General features: G+C 43.7%; 1 protein-coding gene across 1 annotated transcript in view; it reads right to left on the bottom strand.

Annotated features, from left to right (window-relative positions):
* Positions 1-1,980: 1,980 nt before the first annotated feature.
* OPN5 (opsin 5) overlaps positions 1,981-21,177 on the bottom strand; it is an 89,825-nt gene continuing 70,628 nt past the window's right edge. Inside the window, exons 4-7 of the mRNA XM_075266819.1 lie at positions 9,317-9,487; positions 8,694-9,028; positions 3,424-3,650; positions 1,981-2,451 (exon numbers count right to left, since the gene is read on the bottom strand). Coding sequence (XP_075122920.1) covers positions 2,379-2,451; positions 3,424-3,650; positions 8,694-9,028; positions 9,317-9,487 — 806 coding nt within the window. The 3' untranslated portion in view covers positions 1,981-2,378. The remainder of the gene's footprint in view (positions 2,452-3,423; positions 3,651-8,693; positions 9,029-9,316; positions 9,488-21,177) is intronic.

Here is a 21,177-nt window from a genome sequence, read left to right as displayed (position 1 = left end):
GCCGCACCTTCCTTATACAGAATATTCCATGCTGTTGTCTGAATCCCTGGAGGCTGCAAAGGTCTGCTCCACCTGGTCAGATGTCGTGAATATGGCCTGAATTTTGATAAAACAATACGATTAAATTAAAATGTTTTTTAAACAGTCCTTGTCCTTTACAAAAACTTTGCATCAATGAATAGTACCGACAATTGTAAGAAACTTTGTAATCAGCGGCATAACTGTCACAGCAGGGCCCAGGAGCCTTAGGGGCCCTTAAGCACTGGCATCAGTATTGAGATTGCAGCTTCCATCTGGTCCATAAACCAAGGAGACCCACAGATTACCCGACCACACTAAGGTGGATTAAACTCCTTAGCACCCATAACCATCACTATCAAGAATTCGCTGTAGGGATGAGGTAGGGGGCCCCGGATAAAAGATTGCACCGGGGCTCACAAGACTTTAGTTACGCCACTGTAATATATATTATTGGAGAGAAATACCTCTTTCTGCTCTTAATCCATCTCGAGAGAGAGATTGAAGGTCACATGACTCATCTCTATACAAGTCTATGGAGAGGGTAATGGGGAGTAGGCTGAAAAAGTGGAAGAGAACAAAACAAAAGACTGATGCCAGAGAAGGCTTCTATCACAACCAAAATACATTCCTCACATCTCTACATCTCAGTACTTCACTATATATGTACTCTGTTTAACAGTGAGAAAAAGTTCTAGAGCAGATTCTCCTTTACTCACTGTGTGCAGTGTATGGCAAACGTTAGTGCAATTTAGATACCAATCAACTCTCCTTTCTACAAAAAACAAAACAAAACATGGCTACCTATAATAGATGTTGCTTTTTTTTACGTACAACCTCTATCCTTTTCCTCTTCCGTATCCACCTAAAACACTGAGAATCACATCACCATTATGGTAGATTTAAGAAATCTTCTAGATGTACTGTAACTCCTCCATGGGATTAGGTCTGAAGACACAAATCCTACTTGATGATGTCATCAGAATGGACAGGTAAGTAATATGATATATAGCGGAAATCCTCCTTGAAATGGATGTCTACTCCAGCCTTGGGACTCAGGATGCAATTTTCAGGAATATATGCCATGCAATACCCCAAAAGGGAATCCCTCCTCCCGTCATCTCCCCGTCTTAGTCAACACAGTTCATTACTCCTCTTGTGTTCCTGCCACTTTCTTCTGTTGATTTAAGTGACCTCCTGTAGGTGGAGACACAAACAATATCTTCTAGATGTACCGAACTCCTCCATGGGATTAAGTCTGGAGACATTAACCCACTTGACGATGTCATCAGAATGGACAGGCAGGGAATACGATCGACAGCTCTTCTAAGGAAGCCTCAGTAGGTCGTTGAAGAACCCAAACCATGTCTCATATACCAGCTGGACTATCCCTTAAAGGCTGACATTCACAACTACTTGGAGCCTTCATCAGGTGGAAGATTCGCTTAAGGCCACAATTCTTGGCTTGGAGCCATCCATTGAACATAGAGTTCTACACGTCCTGTTTTAATGATACGTTTAATTGACCACAAAGGGCTATGAAATATAAATTATGACACTTTATGAATATAAAGCCATGTTATACATCGTATAGTTGGTGCTTTTTTAGTATGGCATTATGTACCACCTAGTGTGCTATAGTTGGATAGATGTATATTTACTTTCCATATAACCTGGCAATAATTTATTTTATACAAATATATCCTCCATAAAGCGCAGTCTATGGGACCTGTGAGTCGTGACAGTGTTTCGTATTTCACAGAGTAAATGTAGTGCAACTTTTTTGTCTAGCCTAAGAACAATGAGTCCATATGGGTCAAATATGGAGGAAATAGCCCCATGCAACTCAATTTTCACAGTCTAACCTGCATGGGAAAGATAAAAGAGGCCATCTGATTGGTTATTATGTAGAAATCCTGCAATTTGTGCCTGCCTTGTCCTCATACATGGTGCCTAGTCATAGCCCACCATGATTGGTCATCACCATCTTCATCAACCTAATGTAGACATGTAGGGAATAGACGATTTTTGTAAAATACAGGAGGCTCTAATATACAATCATGGCCAGTGCCTGGATGCAGGCTTTTGGCTCCCAAGGCCAAAGGATTGGCTTGATACTGGTTTGGAAGACTACAGATGACTCCGTGAGTCCTCCTAGATGACCTTGAATTGTCTACCAAGCCATAAATTGTCGAGGATCCTCCTAGTGTCCTAGTGATGGATGTCAGTTCCAGTGTTGAGACTCAGGATGCAATAGTCTGGAAAATATATATAAGTGCAGGGGAGAACCCCAAATACAGCTGCCCTAAAGGCCAATCCCCCCTTCCCCGACATCTCCTTGACATTGCCGACGCAGTTCATTACTCATCTTGCTTCCCACTACTTTCATCTGCTGATGGAAGTGATCTTCTGTATGTGGAGACAGTATAGACCCTGCAACACAAACAGAAAAATTCTTTACTTGTAACAGGTAGATCTACTCATACGGCAGCAGCCCGGTTGGAGGAACGTCATAGTAGTCATGGTGGTAAGTCTTTACCAGACCTTTCAGGACTCCTCAGGGCTGGTCCAGAGTGAGGACCACCAGTGTATAACAATATGGTGGTTGTACTATCCCCCTGGGGCACATGCTAGTGGTGGTCTTCCCTGAACCTGATGGTGGTTGGAATGGCCTTGATGGGGAGTGTACTATTAAGACTCAGGAGACAATGATGTAGAAGCAACAACTGATTATTTTACTTGCACAAGAACAGGTAAATAGCAAATCTGCCTCCATACAATGAAAGTTCTTTAGGAACTTCCACTTTGCCTGGTTCTTAAGTTGGATGATGGCACTCCACGGGTCAGACAGAGTATCCCTTGCAGGACCTAAGAGTTGTAACTATAGTACCTGGTTCTGATGTCATTACATGTTTATCTACCGGAAAAACTGTGGCTTACTGTTACAACACCATCTTCTGAGTCTTAATCCTGCACTCACCATCATGGGCACGCCATCACCATCATGCTCAGGACGGCTTACCAATAGGACATACTACAACCACCATCATACACCCAGTACAGGGGCGTAACTTGAGGGGGTGTGGAGGGCGCAGGCCCAGGAGCCTTGGGGGGCCTGTAAGCACTGGCATCAGTATTGAGATGGCAGCCTCTGACCCTATAGGTCTACTCTGGCCTGCACCAGCCCATGAGGAGTGCTTTAGCGTCCGGTGCAGATCCTTACCACCATGACCACAGCTACTACTCCTCCCAACCCCCTGTTCCTCCCCTCCTGGGCTGCTGCAATAGGATCTCCTCAATGGCATCTTTTATTCCAAGCTCAGGGGAGCCAGTTTCATAAAACCCGTCTACAAGATTAAAAACAAATAAAAAAAATAATAAAAATAAATGAATAAAATACTGTACCTGGAATTAGATTTTGGCAGCGATTTCCCCCTTCGGCAGCATGTGAATTTGTAGTCCACGACTTGATAAATAATTGGATTGTACATAGCGGCAGATTTTGCCAGCAGAGTTGGTATCACGGAAAATTCAATTGGAACTGAATCAGGTTTTCCGAAAGCCGACCAGACAGACACGACGGCGTACGGGATCCAGGCAATAAGGAATCCTGCACAGATCAGCATCGCCACCTAGTGGTAAACATAGGAAGCACAGGTGGTGACACACTTCAAAGTTACTAGAAAGCAACTCATTGGGTACCAGTCCTTGTCCTGCGCTAGTATGAAGATGTCTACTATGTTATATGTCATATGATATTATACTCTCATGTTGTATTATTTCATTATATATTATACTAAGCGACATCATAATATCTTACACCCCTTACATTATGTCATATTATATTATACAATATTATGCATATATTATATAATACCAAAATATATTACATAAGAACAGACTAAATTATACTGTATTACATTGTCATATATTAGGCTCTACTTTTTTACATTATGTTATATTATACCATACTATATTTATAATGCTATATTATACTAGATTAAATTGTCATGGTATCTAATACAATATTATACTAAATCATATTACATAACATTATAATATATTATACTGTATTACATCATATTATATTATTCTATATTATGATATATTATACTGTATTACATTATGTCATGTTATATTATATTATATTATACTGAATGACACTAGGTTCACACCTGTGCCTGGGTTTCCATTCTTTAGGTCCGCTTGGGGACCCAAAGAATGGAATCCTAATGGGATCCACCCAAAAAATATAGAAAAATTTGCTTTTTAAGCGAGTTCAGGGACGGAAACCCCGAACACAGACACAGGTGTGACCCTAGCCTTAACTTGTCATGGTATATTATATTACGTATATTACATTATGTACATATTATATCAAATTATATTACTTAATATGAGACTATTTTATACTTTTTTACATATGTCGTATTATTTAATAATACCAACATAGTAGATGAAAATGGATGAAGACACAATCCATCAAGCAGTGGCGTAACTAGGAATAGCAGGGCCCAGTGGCGAAGTATTGATATGGCTCCCTCTCCCCCTGACCGACGCGAAAGACCCCGACTGACCCCCACCTCCTAAATGCAATATTATGTCCCATAGTGGCCCCTGCACACAGTATTATATCCCATAGTGGCCCCTGCACACAGTATTATATCCCATAGTGGCCCCTGTACACAGTATTATGTCCCATAGTGGCCCCTGCACACAGTATTATCCCCCATAATGGCCCCTGCACACAGTATTATCCCCCATAGTGGCCCCTGTACACAGTATTATGTCCCATAGTGGCCCCTGCACACAGTATTATCCCCCATAGTGGCCCCTGCACACAGTATTATGCCCCATAGTGGCCCTTGCACACAGTATTATCCCCCATACTGGCACCTGCACACAGTATTATCCCCCATACTGGCACCTGCACACAGTATTATGCCCCATAGTGGCCATTGCACACAGTATTATGCCCCATAGTGGCCATTGCACACAGTATTATCCCCCATAGTGGCCCCTGTACACAGTATTATCCCTCATAGTGGCCCTTACACACAGTATTATGCCCCATAGTGGCCATTGCACACAGTATTATCCCCCATAGTGGCCCCTGTACACAGTATTATCCCTCATAGTGGCCCTTACACACAGTATTATGCCCCACAGTGGTCTCTGCACACAGTATTATCCCCCATAGTGGCCCCTGCGCACAGTATTATGCCCCATAGTGGCCCCTGCACACAGTATTATGCCCCATAGTGGCCCCTGACCACAGTATTATTCCCCATAGTGGCCCCTGACCACAGTATTATGCCCCATAGTGGCCTCTGTACACAGTATTATTCCCCATAGTGGCCCCTGACCACAGTATTATGTCCCATAGTGGCCCCTGACCACAGTATTATGCCCCATAGTGGCCCCTGCACACAGTATTATGCCCCATAGTGGCCCCTGCCTACAGTATTATCCCCCATAGTGGCCCCTGCACACAGTATTATTCCCCATAGTGGCCCCTGACCACAGTATTATGTCCCATAGTGGCCCCTGACCACAGTATTATGCCCCATAGTGGCCCCTGCACACAGTATTATGCCCCATAGTGGCCCCTGCACACAGTATTTTGCCCCATATTGGCCCCTGCGCACAGTATTATCCCCCATAGTGGCCCCTGCACACACTATTATGCCCCATAGTGGCCCCTGTACACAGTATTATCCCCAATAATGGCCCCTGCACACAGTATTATCCCCGATAATGGCCCCTGCACACAGTATTATCCCCCATAGTGGCCCCTGCACACAGTATTATCCCCAATAATGGCCCCTGCACACAGTATTATCCCCGATAATGGCCCCTGCACACAGTATTATCCCCCATAGTGGCCCCTGCACACAGTATTATCCCCCATAGTGGCCCCTGTACACAGTATTATGTCCCATAGTGGCCCCTGCATACAGTATTATCCCCCATAGTGACCCCTGTACACAGTATTATCCCTCATAGTGGCCCTTACACACAGTATTATGCCCCATAGTGGCCCTTGCACACAGTATTATCCCCCATAGTGGCCCCTGCACACAGTATTATCCCCCATAGTGGCCCCTGCACACAGTATTATCCCCCATAATGGCCCCTGCACACAGTATTATCCCCCATAGTGGCCCCTGCACACAGTATTATGTCCCATAGTGGCCCCTGCACACAGTATTATCCCCCATAGTGGCACCTGCACACAGTATTATCCCCCATAGTGGCCCCTGTACACAGTATTATCCCTCATAGTGGCCCTTACACACAGTATTATGCCCCATAGTGGCCACTGCACACAGTATTATCCCCCATAGTGGCCCCTGTACACAGTATTATCCCTCATAGTGGCCCTTACACACAGTATTATGCCCCATAGTGGTCCCTGCACACAGTATTATCCCCCATAGTGGCCCCTGCGCACAGTATTATGCCCCATAGTGGCCCCTGCACACAGTATTATGCCCCATAGTGGCCCCTGACCACAGTATTATTCCCCATAGTGGCCCCTGACCACAGTATTATGCCCCATAGTGGCCTCTGCACACAGTATTATCCCCCATAGTGGCCCCTGCACACAGTATTATTCCCCATAGTGGCCCCTGACCACAGTATTATGTCCCATAGTGGCCCCTGACCACAGTATTATGCCCCATAGTGGCCCCTGCACACAGTATTATGTCCCATAGTGGCCCCTGCACTCAGTATTATCCCCCATAGTGGCCCCTGCACACAGTATTATCCCCCATAGTGGCTCCTGCACACAGTATTATGCCCCATAGTGGCCCCTGCCCACAGTATTATCCCCCATAGTGGCCCCTGCACACAGTATTATTCCCCATAGTGGCCCCTGACCACAGTATTATGTCCCATAGTGGCCACTGCACACAGTATTATCCCCCATAGTGGCCCCTGTACACAGTATTATCCCTCATAGTGGCCCTTACACACAGTATTATGCCCCATAGTGGTCCCTGCACACAGTATTATCCCCCATAGTGGCCCCTGCGCACAGTATTATGCCCCATAGTGGCCCCTGCACACAGTATTATGCCCCATAGTGGCCCCTGACCACAGTATTATTCCCCATAGTGGCCCCTGACCACAGTATTATGCCCCATAGTGGCCTCTGCACACAGTATTATCCCCCATAGTGGCCCCTGCACACAGTATTATTCCCCATAGTGGCCCCTGACCACAGTATTATGTCCCATAGTGGCCCCTCACCACAGTATTATGCCCCATAGTGGCCCCTGCACACAGTATTATGTCCCATAGTGGCCCCTGCACTCAGTATTATCCCCCATAGTGGCCCCTGCACACAGTATTATCCCCCATAGTGGCTCCTGCACACAGTATTATGCCCCATAGTGGCCCCTGCCCACAGTATTATCCCCCATAGTGGCCCCTGCACACAGTATTATTCCCCATAGTGGCCCCTGACCACAGTATTATGTCCCATAGTGGCCCCTGACCACAGTATTATGCCCCATAGTGGCCCCTGCACACAGTATTATGCCCCATAGTGGCCCCTGCCCACAGTATTATCCCCCATAGTGGCCCCTGCACACAGTATTATGCCCCATAGTGGCCCCTGCACACAGTATTATGCCCCATAGTGGCTCCTGCACACAGTATTATGCCCCATAGTGGCCCCTGCCCACAGTATTATGCCCCATAGTGGCCCCTGCACACAGTATTATGCCCCATAGTGGCCCCTGCACACAGTATTATGCCCCATAGTGGCCCCTGCCCACAGTATTATGCCCCATAGTGGCCCCTGCCCACAGTATTATGCCCCATAGTGGCCCCTGCACACAGTATTATGCCCCATAGTGGCCCCTGCCCACAGTATTATGCCCCATAGTGGCCCCTGCCCACAGTATTATGCCCCATAGTGGCCCCTGCACACAGTATTATGCCCCATAGTGGCCCCTGCCCACAGTATTATGCCCCATAGTGGCCCCTGCCCACAGTATTATGCCCCATAGTGGCCCCTGCCCACAGTATTATGCCCCATTATGGACACCCATGAACAATTTTTTTTACTGATGATAGTGGGCCCTGTGGGAACCACTGCCATGGCTACCCCATCAGTTACACCTCTGGCAAGGAATTGCATAGTCTCCATCACTCTTAAGCCCTGCCTATGACTTTGGTAAAACCTTTTTTCATGTAGATTGTAAGCCCCACATAGAGCTCACAATGTACATTTTTCCCTATCAGTATGTCTTTGGCATATGGGATGAAAATCCAAGCAAACATGGGGAGAACATACAAACTCCTTGCACATGGTTTTTTGCCCTTGGCAGGATTTGAGACCAGGACTCCAGCACTACAAGGCTGCAGTGCTAACCACTGAGCCACCATGTGGCCCCGTAAGACCTTTTTTCTTCTAAATGTAGAGGACGTCCTCTTGTCACAGTTACAGACCTCAATATAAAGAGATCACTGGAATCATCTCTGCACAGTCCATTCATATGTGTGTACTATACTATATTACATTATGTTATTACATTGCCATATGATATCATATACATTACATTGTGTTATATTATGTCCTATGATACTACACTGTGCCCAATAATCTTGTATCCTTAGTTCTTGTTGAACCTATAGACACTTATAAGACCCCGATAGATCACCTTGGTCAGCTTAATCTCCAGCGTGTGGTTCTTCTGGTTCCTGGTATCGAAGTGCGCCACCTCCTGGGCAGAAGCCTTGACCTTGGCAATGATCTTTGCGTATGCAAAGATGATGACAGCGGTGGGCAGAAGAAGGCAGAAGAAGAGAATACTCAGTACAAAGACCTGCCCCTTCAATGACACCTGCGCCAGCCACCAGTCTAGAGTACACGACGTCCCAAAAGGCTCCGGGGCATAGTTACCCACACCGACCAGCGGGAGCGTTGCCCAAAATGATGCATAGAGCCAAACGAGGAACAGACTCAGAAAGGCATGACTTCTTTTAAGCCAGGTACCTGCAAAAATGTGATAGACGAAGGATAAATGGCCCATTCTCAGCTGCACCTACAACATTAATGTACTATTCATGCCATAGAGCAACTGACAGGTATAGCAGCGGTAACTTTGTGATGTGTAGCAGCGCTGAGTTTGTCATTGCCGGATCGTAGTCATGTCACATGACTGTCAATTTTGTGATGAGCTAGCAATTGACCACATTTCGGCACTACAGAGAACACACTAGAAGATGGCAAATGACAAACTCATCTTTGCTACATCTCGCTCTGATGTAATTGTATAATTACCATATCTCAGATGGCAGATCTTCAGGTATCGGTCAAGGCTAACCACGGTCATGGTTATGAGGCTTCCACAACCAAAGAAGAAGCCAACCCAGCCATACCATTGGCAGATGCTCCAACCAAACACCCAGCGGTGACTGAAGAAGGACACTATGGCGAATGGCTTCCCCGTTACTGCAATGAGAAACAAGACATCGTTGTGGATTTCAGTGATTTACTGTAAAAATCATTCATGTTTATAAAAATAAGTCCTTTAAAGGGATCCTATCATTCAAACTCAATTTTTTTCTTGTTGACACATTGGAATAGCCTTAAGAAAGGCTATGCTTCTCCTACCTTTCGTTGTCTTCTCCGCGCCGCCGTTCGCTTGAAATCCCGTTTTTTGTCGGTATGCAAATTAGTTCTCTCGCAGCACTGGGGGCGGACCCCAGCACTCAAACAGCACTGGGGGCGTCCTCAATGCTGAAAGTGAACTCTCCAGCGCCGCCTCCATCTTGTTCAGCAACAGCCTCTTCACGTGTCTTCTTCCGACGCAGGCTTCAAACTTTTAGTACTCGGGCCTAGGGCAAAGCCAACTGCGCATGCCCGCCAGCCACAAGAAAATGGCCACTTACACAGTATTGTAAGCGGCCATTTTCTTATGGCCGGCAGGCATGCGCAGTCGGCTTTGCCCTAGGCCTAGAAGTCTGAAGCCTGCGCCAGAAGAAGACGCGTGAAGAGGCCGTTCCTGAAGAGGATGGAGGTGGCGCTGGAGATTTCTCTCGCAGCATAGGGGACGCCCCCTGTGCTGTTTGAGCGCTGGGACCCGCCCTCAGTGCTGCAAGAGAAATCATTTGCATACCGACAAAAAACGTGATTGTAAGCGAACGGCGGCCTGGAGAAGACATCTAAAGGTAGGAGAAGAATAGCCTTTCTTAAGGCTATTTAAGCCTTGGATGATGAGCCTTTCTTAAGGCTATTCCGACGTGTCAACAAGAAAAAATTTAGTTTGAATGATAGGATCCCTTTAAATGGGGTTGGCTGCAATTCTCAGTCAGGGGTTATTGCCCTTCATTGATACAAAGCAGGGCACTAGCAGGTCATAGATGTGGGTCAGCCGTGGTACTATCTACTTATGTATCAGGCTACCTTGCATTGTAAGGGGTCTTATAGGACCATAGAGCCCTAATCCTTTCTTAGAATTCTTAGGAGGATATGAACAATCCTATATGGCAAGGTTCCCTAAAAAGATAGCACCCCTTCTAACCAGGTAACCAGGCAGATGTTAGGACAGGTAAAGCAGGTTCCCAAGGTGAAGGAATTGCTGTATAAGCAATTTCCCAATATGGAGCAGGCAACTATCTGGACTATAGAAGACAGCAGGTAAAACAAGCTACCTAAAATCCCACACCACTCTGTTTTGTTAAGGCTACTTAAAGGTATTCCCCGGTTGCTGCTACAGAATATTGTGTACTTGCAGACCATAACCTAAGAGCCAAACCAGAAAACCTAAGGAGGATAGAGAGAGCAATACACAGGCCAGGGCCAAAGCCAAGAGAGTATAGGAATAACCAAATTGACAGGAGAGGAGGATTAAGTCCAGGAGGTTGAAGATAAATCATCAAGAGGTAACCAAGAGTGTAAGCCAAAATCAGTAACCAGAGAACCTGCAGAATACAGGATAAAGTCTGAGAACACAGAGACAGAAAACTAATGGAATCACAGGCAGAGAAGCAGTGGCACAGCTAGGTGTAAATACCCCGCCTCGGCTCTGGATTGGATGATGAGGCAGCACTCAGGTTGGCTCTGTGTCTCAAAGCTCTGACTGGCTAAGTAGACCCATCCTGAGTTTGACTGGTAGGCATGGCAAACCTAAAGCAATGGCCGTGAGCAGAGCTGAAGGGAAGGGAAAGATGGATGCAGGTAGGAGAAGGAGGAGCACAGATATTGCGATTCCTAACACCTTAATTGTCTAGAGTAGTAAAGATGGAATATGTTGGCACTGTATAAATAAAGTTATTATTATTATTATTATTATTAGAGATGAGCGACTAGTATTCGAAACTCTAGTTTCGAATACCTCGCTCCATAGGAATGAATGGAAGCAGCTGTCACCGGCGGCCGGCCCTTAACCCCTTGGTGTTCGGCCGCTTCCATTCATTCCTATGGGAGCGAGGTATTCGAAACTAGAGTTTCGAATACTATTCGCTCATCTCTAATTATAATCTTCTGCACTGTTAACAGCATTTAGTGATACTCTTTACAGTCATGGCCAGCACTAGTCTGGAGACGAGTTATTGAGGTCTATCGGAGAGTTTTCTAGACATGCTTTGTGTAAGGAGGGGGACTAAGTACGCTGTGACATCATCAATTGTCAGTGGATTCAACAATGGCTCAGTGGTGTTATCTATAGAGGTGTTATCTTCTATTGTAATGCTGTCTGTACTATAAATGAGGTAACTGCTAAAAAGAACAATCCAACAAAATTGGCAATTGTCATTTTATGATTATGCTTAGTAGCCAGAGTAAAAATTGCATTATATAGAACTTTTTTTTTTTTTCAAAAATTCTATAAAAAGATATGTTTCACATAAAAACCTTTTTCTGGTGACACATTCCCTTTAATGGCAATGGTGATCTATGGAGGAGAACGGGTTATATACAAGGTGCCCCTTGGTGAAAATTGTCACTTTTATCCCCCAGGCTTACATAGGGATGGGTTCAGTAGGTAGAGATGGCTGTGACCATGTGGAGGTGTCTCATAGGTTCGATGTCTTGCACGTGTCACTACTATTAGCGATAAGTGAGTCCACCCCAATGTCACAACCAAAATGTATGGAGAAATCAGCTATATAATGACTGAGGACAGGAATTCCCTTACCCACAGACATCCACACTTCATTAGTCAGGGGCATGGTTGTCAGTCAGTATGCGTTTCCATTCTTTTCCACTAGATGGCAGTGTTGTACCGATTAGTTTTTCACTTTCCGTAATATAATCTTTTGTAATAATCTCATTGTGACCAGTATATTATGTTCCATCTACATGAGACAATAACAAGTCACGGGAGATGTTCCGGAATTTTCTATGGTTGCATTAAATCATTTTCATTGCTTTCTTGCCACATTGACAAATACAGAAAATCCAGGCAGGAGGTTATTGGTCGTAATAACAAGGCTCCGGAGACTGTAAAACTTTTCCGAGTCGTAATAAATCTGGAAGACGTGAAAGATGTCGGTAACTTTCTAGCTTTCGAGGAAAAGACGTTGCCTGGACAAGTCCTTGTGTAAGTCCTTATACATATATATGTACAGCCGAATTATGGATCCGCTTCAGCTGCATGTGATATTGATCCATAATACCGCAACATAGTACTTTTTATACTGCGTGGTGTCTTGGGGATAAAATCAGCAGCACTCACCAGCTACAATTACACCTGAGAGTGTTGGGGGCCCGGCGTTACCTGCTGGAGTGATCCCATCAAGTAACGGGCGCTATATACTTACTGATCCCGTTCCTGCTCATGGCCGCCTCCATTTCCCCTCCTGCCCTCCAGGGGGCCCTGTGTGTCCCATATCATGTCACTGATTTTGGAAGCATGGGACAGCCTGAAGGGCAGAAGGGGAAGTGGAGGTGGCCATGAGCAAGAGTAAGGATTGGTGAGTAAGATCGCAGGCCTGCAGCAAGGTTATTTGGTGGCGATCTCTGTGAGATTCATTTCGCACCTGGCAGTTCTAATCAGACCAAGAATGTCCAAAATGTAACTGCTGTTATTATACTGTGGGAGTCTCTATAGACCACTGGGTATAATGATCAGAGACTCAGGGTAAGTGAGCTAACATAAAACAAAAAAAAAAAAACACTTTTACTTACCTCTCCTGGAGTCCGCTATAGGACATTATACTATCTGTAGGCCACATTGGGATATTATAGTGTGTGTAAATGGGTTGTTATACTGGGTGGGAGCCAGGAAAGGGGACCTATATTACATGGAGTGGGAGGGGTCTATGGAGCCCAGTCTTTGCTAGTTATGCCCCTGCTGTAACATCACTGTGTGTATTATCCCTGTACTGTGACATCACCGTGTGTATTATCCCTGTACTGTGACATCACTGTGTGTAATATTCCTGTACTGTGACATCACTGTGTGTATTATCCCTGTACTGTGACATCACTGTGTGTAATATTCCTGTACTGTGACATCACTGTGTGTATTATCTCTGTACTGTGACATCACTGTGTATTATCCCTGTACTGTGACATCACTGTGTGTATTATCTCTGTACTGTGACATCACTGTGTGTATTATCTCTGTACTGTGACATCACTGTGTGTATTATCTCTGTGCTGTGACATCACTGTGTGTATTATCCCTGTACTGTGACATCACTGTGTGTATTATCCCTGTACTGTGACATCACTGTGTGTATTATCCCTGTACTGTGACATCACTGTGTATATTATCCCTGTACTGTGACATCACTGTGTGTATTATCCCTGTACTGTGACATCACTGTGTGTATTATCTCTGTACTGTGACATCACTGTGTGTATTATCCTGTACTGTGACATCACTGTGTGTATTATCTCTCTACTGTGACATCACTGTGTGTATTATCCTGTACTGTGACACCACTGTGTGTATTATCCCTGTACTGTGACATCACTGTGTGTATTATCCTGTACTGTGACATCACTGTGTGTATTATCTCTGTGCTGTGACATCACTGTGTGTATTATCCCTGTACTGTGACATCACTGTGTGTATTATCCCTGTACTGTGACATCACTGTGTGTATTATCCCTGTACTGTGACATCACTGTGTGTATTATCCCTGTACTGTGACATCACTGTGTGTATTATCTCTGTACTGTGACATCACTGTGTGTATTATCCTGTACTGTGACATCACTGTGTGTATTATCCCTGTACTGTGACATCACTGTGTGTATTATCCTGTACTGTGACATCACTGTGTGTATTATCCCTGTACTGTGACATCACTGTGTGTATTATCTCTGTACTGTGACATCACTGTGTGTATTATCTCTGTACTGTGACATCACTGTGTGTATTATCTCTGTGCTGTGACATCACTGTGTGTATTATCCCTGTACTGTGACATCACTGTGTGTATTATCCCTGTACTGTGACATCACTGTGTGTATTATCCCTGTACTGTGACATCACTGTGTATATTATCCCTGTACTGTGACATCACTGTGTGTATTATCCCTGTACTGTGACATCACTGTGTGTATTATCCCTGTACTGTGACATCACTGTGTATATTATCCCTGTACTGTGACATCACTGTGTGTATTATCCCTGTACTGTGACATCACTGTGTGTATTATCTCTGTACTGTGACATCACTGTGTGTATTATCCTGTACTGTGACATCACTGTGTGTATTATCTCTCTACTGTGACATCACTGTGTGTATTATCCTGTACTGTGACACCACTGTGTGTATTATCCCTGTACTGTGACATCACTGTGTGTATTATCCTGTACTGTGACATCACTGTGTGTATTATCTCTGTGCTGTGACATCACTGTGTGTATTATCCCTGTACTGTGACATCACTGTGTGTATTATCCCTGTACTGTGACATCACTGTGTGTATTATCCCTGTACTGTGACATCACTGTGTGTATTATCCCTGTACTGTGACATCACTGTGTGTATTATCTCTGTACTGTGACATCACTGTGTGTATTATCCTGTACTGTGACATCACTGTGTGTATTATCCCTGTACTGTGACATCACTGTGTGTATTATCCTGTACTGTGACACCACTGTGTGTATTATCCCTGTACTGTGACATCACTGTGTGTATTATCCTGTACTGTGACATCACTGTGTGTATTATCTCTGTGCTGTGACATCACTGTGTGTATTATCCCTGTACTGTGACATCACTGTGTGTATTATCCCTGTACTGTGACATCACTGTGTGTATTATCCCTGTACTGTGACATCACTGTGTGTATTATCCCTGTACTGTGACATCACTGTGTGTATTATCTCTGTACTGTGACATCACTGTGTGTATTATCCTGTACTGTGACATCACTGTGTGTATTATCCCTGTACTGTGACATCACTGTGTGTATTATCCTGTACTGTGACATCACTGTGTGTATTATCCCTGTACTGTGACATCACTGTGTGTATTATCTCTGTACTGTGACATCACTGTGTGTATTATCTCTGTACTGTGACATCACTGTGTGTATTATCTCTGTGCTGTGACATCACTGTGTGTATTATCCCTGTACTGTGACATCACTGTGTGTATTATCCCTGTACTGTGACATCACTGTGTGTATTATCCCTGTACTGTGACATCACTGTGTATATTATCCCTGTACTGTGACATCACTGTGTGTATTATCCCTGTACTGTGACATCACTGTGTGTATTATCCCTGTACTGTGACATCACTGTGTATATTATCCCTGTACTGTGACATCACTGTGTGTATTATCCCTGTACTGTGACATCACTGTGTGTATTATCTCTGTACTGTGACATCACTGTGTGTATTATCCTGTACTGTGACATCACTGTGTGTATTATCTCTCTACTGTGACATCACTGTGTGTATTATCCTGTACTGTGACACCACTGTGTGTATTATCCCTGTACTGTGACATCACTGTGTGTATTATCCTGTACTGTGACATCACTGTGTGTATTATCTCTGTGCTGTGACATCACTGTGTGTATTATCCCTGTACTGTGACATCACTGTGTGTATTATCCCTGTACTGTGACATCACTGTGTGTATTATCCCTGTACTGTGACATCACTGTGTGTATTATCCCTGTACTGTGACATCACTGTGTGTATTATCTCTGTACTGTGACATCACTGTGTGTATTATCCTGTACTGTGACATCACTGTGTGTATTATCCCTGTACTGTGACATCACTGTGTGTATTATCCTGTACTGTGACATCACTGTGTGTATTATCCCTGTACTGTGACATCACTGTGTGTATTATCTCTGTACTGTGACATCACTGTGTGTATTATCTCTGTACTGTGACATCACTGTGTGTATTATCTCTGTGCTGTGACATCACTGTGTGTATTATCCCTGTACTGTGACATCACTGTGTGTATTATCCCTGTACTGTGACATCACTGTGTGTATTATCCCTGTACTGTGACATCACTGTGTATATTATCCCTATACTGTGACATCACTGTGTGTATTATCCCTGTACTGTGACATCACTGTGTGTATTATCTCTGTACTGTGACATCACTGTGTGTATTATCCTGTACTGTGACATCACTGTGTGTATTATCTCTCTACTGTGACATTACTGTGTGTATTATCCTGTACTGTGACATCACTGTGTGTATTATCCCTGTACTGTGACATCACTGTGTGTATTATCCTGTACTGTGACATCACTGTGTGTATTATCTCTGTGCTGTGACATCACTGTGTGTATTATCCCTGTACTGTGACATCACTGTGTGTATTATCCCTGTACTGTGACATCACTGTGTGTATTATCCCTGTACTGTGACATCACTGTGTGTATTATCCCTGTACTGTGACATCACTGTGTGTATTATCCCTGTACTGTGACATCACTGTGTGTATTATCTCTGTACTGTGACATCACTGTGTGTATTATCCTGTACTGTGACATCACTGTGTGTATTATCCCTGTACTGTGACATCACTGTGTGTATTATCCTGTACTGTGACATCACTGTGTGTATTATCCCTGTACTGTGACATCACTGTGTGTATTATCCCTGTACTGTGACATCACTGTGTGTATTATCTCTCTACTGTGACATTACTGTGTGTATTATCCTGTACTGTGACATCACTGTGTGTATTATCTCTGTACTGTGACATCACTGTGTGTATTATCCCTGTACTGTGACATCACTGTGTGTATTATCCCTGTACTGTGACATCACTGTGTGTATTATCTCTGTACTGTGACATCACTGTGTGTATTATCTCTGTACTGTGACATCACTGTGTGTATTATCTCTGTGCTGTGACATCACTGTGTGTATTATCCCTGTACTGTGACATCACTGTGTGTATTATCCCTGTACTGTGACATCACTGTGTGTATTATCCCTGTACTGTGACATCACTGTGTATATTATCCCTGTACTGTGACATCACTGTGTGTATTATCCCTGTACTGTGACATCACTGTGTGTATTATCTCTGTACTGTGACATCACTGTGTGTATTATCCTGTACTGTGACATCACTGTGTGTATTATCTCTGTACTGTGACATCACTGTGTGTATTATCCTGTACTGTGACATCACTGTGTGTATTATCTCTGTGCTGTGACATCACTGTGTGTATTATCCCTGTACTGTGACATCACTGTGTGTATTATCCCTGTACTGTGACATCACTGTGTGTATTATCCCTGTACTGTGACATCACTGTGTATATTATCCCTGTACTGTGACATCACTGTGTGTATTATCCCTGTACTGTGACATCACTGTGTGTATTATCTCTGTACTGTGACATCACTGTGTGTATTATCCTGTACTGTGACATCACTGTGTGTATTATCTCTCTACTGTGACATCACTGTGTGTATTATCCTGTACTGTGACACCACTGTGTGTATTATCCCTGTACTGTGACATCACTGTGTGTATTATCCTGTACTGTGACATCACTGTGTGTATTATCTCTGTGCTGTGACATCACTGTGTGTATTATCCCTGTACTGTGACATCACTGTGTGTATTATCCCTGTACTGTGACATCACTGTGTGTATTATCCCTGTACTGTGACATCACTGTGTGTATTATCCCTGTACTGTGACATCACTGTGTGTATTATCTCTGTACTGTGACATCACTGTGTGTATTATCCTGTACTGTGACATCACTGTGTGTATTATCCCTGTACTGTGACATCACTGTGTGTATTATCCTGTACTGTGACATCACTGTGTGTATTATCCCTGTACTGTGACATCACTGTGTGTATTATCTCTGTACTGTGACATCACTGTGTGTATTATCTCTGTACTGTGACATCACTGTGTGTATTATCTCTGTGCTGTGACATCACTGTGTGTATTATCCCTGTACTGTGACATCACTGTGTGTATTATCCCTGTACTGTGACATCACTGTGTGTATTATCCCTGTACTGTGACATCACTGTGTATATTATCCCTGTACTGTGACATCACTGTGTGTATTATCCCTGTACTGTGACATCACTGTGTGTATTATCTCTGTACTGTGACATCACTGTGTGTATTATCCTGTACTGTGACATCACTGTGTGTATTATCTCTCTACTGTGACATTACTGTGTGTATTATCCTGTACTGTGACATCACTGTGTGTATTATCCCTGTACTGTGACATCACTGTGTGTATTATCCTGTACTGTGACATCACTGTGTGTATTATCTCTGTGCTGTGACATCACTGTGTGTATTATCCCTGTACTGTGACATCACTGTGTGTATTATCCCTGTACTGTGACATCACTGTGTGTATTATCCCTGTACTGTGACATCACTGTGTGTATTATCCCTGTACTGTGACATCACTGTGTGTATTATCCCTGTACTGTGACATCACTGTGTGTATTATCTCTGTACTGTGACATCACTGTGTGTATTATCCTGTACTGTGACATCACTGTGTGTATTATCCCTGTACTGTGACATCACTGTGTGTATTATCCTGTACTGTGACATCACTGTGTGTATTATCCCTGTACTGTGACATCACTGTGTGTATTATCCCTGTACTGTGACATCACTGTGTGTATTATCTCTCTACTGTGACATTACTGTGTGTATTATCCTGTACTGTGACATCACTGTGTGTATTATCTCTGTACTGTGACATCACTGTGTGTATTATCCCTGTACTGTGACATCACTGTGTGTATTATCCCTGTACTGTGACATCACTGTGTGTATTATCTCTCTACTGTGACATTACTGTGTGTATTATCCTGTACTGTGACATCACTGTGTGTATTATCTCTGTACTGTGACATCACTGTGTGTATTATCCCTGTACTGTGACATCACTGTGTGTATTATCCCTGTACTGTGACATCACTGTGTGTATTATCTCTCTACTGTGACATTACTGTGTGTATTATCCTGTACTGTGACATCACTGTGTGTATTATCCCTGTACTGTGACATCACTGTGTGTATTATCCCTGTACTGTGACATCACTGTGTGTATTATCCTGTACTGTGACATCACTGTGTGTATTATCCCTGTACTGTGACATCACTGTGTGTATTATCTCTGTACTGTGACATCACTGTGTGTATTATCTCTGTACTGTGACATCACTGTGTGTATTATCTCTGTGCTGTGACATCACTGTGTGTATTATCCCTGTACTGTGACATCACTGTGTGTATTATCTCTGTACTGTGACATCACTGTGTGTATTATCCCTGTACTGTGACATCACTGTGTATATTATCCCTGTACTGTGACATCACTGTGTGTATTATCCCTGTACTGTGACATCACTGTGTGTATTATCTCTGTACTGTGACATCACTGTGTGTATTATCCTGTACTGTGACATCACTGTGTGTATTATCTCTCTACTGTGACATTACTGTGTGTATTATCCTGTACTGTGACATCACTGTGTGTATTATCCCTGTACTGTGACATCACTGTGTGTATTATCCTGTACTGTGACATCACTGTGTGTATTATCTCTGTGCTGTGACATCACTGTGTGTATTATCCCTGTACTGTGACATCACTGTGTGTATTATCCCTGTACTGTGACATCACTGTGTGTATTATCCCTGTACTGTGACATCACTGTGTGTATTATCCCTGTACTGTGACATCACTGTGTGTATTATCCCTGTACTGTGACATCACTGTGTGTATTATCCTGTACTGTGACATCACTGTGTGTATTATCCCTGTACTGTGACATCACTGTGTGTATTATCTCTGTACTGTGACATCACTGTGTGTATTATCTCTGTACTGTGACATCACTGTGTGTATTATCTCTGTGCTGTGACATCACTGTGTGTATTATCCCTGTACTGTGACATCACTGTGTGTATTATCCCTGTACTGTGACATCACTGTGTGTATTATCCCTGTACTGTGACATCACTGTGTATATTATCCCTGTACTGTGACATCACTGTGTGTATTATCCCTGTACTGTGACATCACTGTGTGTATTATCTCTGTACTGTGACATCACTGTGTGTATTATCCTGTACTGTGACATCACTGTGTGTATTATCTCTCTACTGTGACATTACTGTGTGTATTATCCTGTACTGTGACATCACTGTGTGTATTATCCCTGTACTGTGACATCACTGTGTGTATTATCCTGTACTGTGACATCACTGTGTGTATTATCTCTGTGCTGTGACATCACTGTGTGTATTATCCCTGTGCTGTGACATCACTGTGTGTATTATCCCTGTACTGTGACATCACTGTGTGTATTATCTCTGTACTGTGACATCACTGTGTTTATTATCCCTGTACTGTGACATCACTGTGTGTATTATCCCTGTACTGTGACATCACTGTGTATATTATCCCTGTACTGTGACATCACTGTGTGTATTATCCCTGTACTGTGACATCACTGTGTGTATTATCTCTGTACTGTGACATCACTGTGTGTATTATCCCTGTACTGTGACATCACTGTGTGTATTATCCCTGTACTGTGACATCACTGTGTGTATTATCTCTGTACTGTGACATCACTGTGTGTATTATCCCTGTACTGTGACATCACTGTGTGTATTATCTCTGTACTGTGACATCACTGTGTGTATTATCCCTGTACTGTGACATCACTGTGTGTAT

The sequence above is a fragment of the Leptodactylus fuscus genome, chromosome 3 (assembly GCF_031893055.1).
Source record: "Leptodactylus fuscus isolate aLepFus1 chromosome 3, aLepFus1.hap2, whole genome shotgun sequence".
Taxonomy (NCBI): Eukaryota; Metazoa; Chordata; class Amphibia; order Anura; family Leptodactylidae; genus Leptodactylus; species Leptodactylus fuscus.
This window is presented reverse-complemented; position numbering and strand designations above follow the sequence as displayed.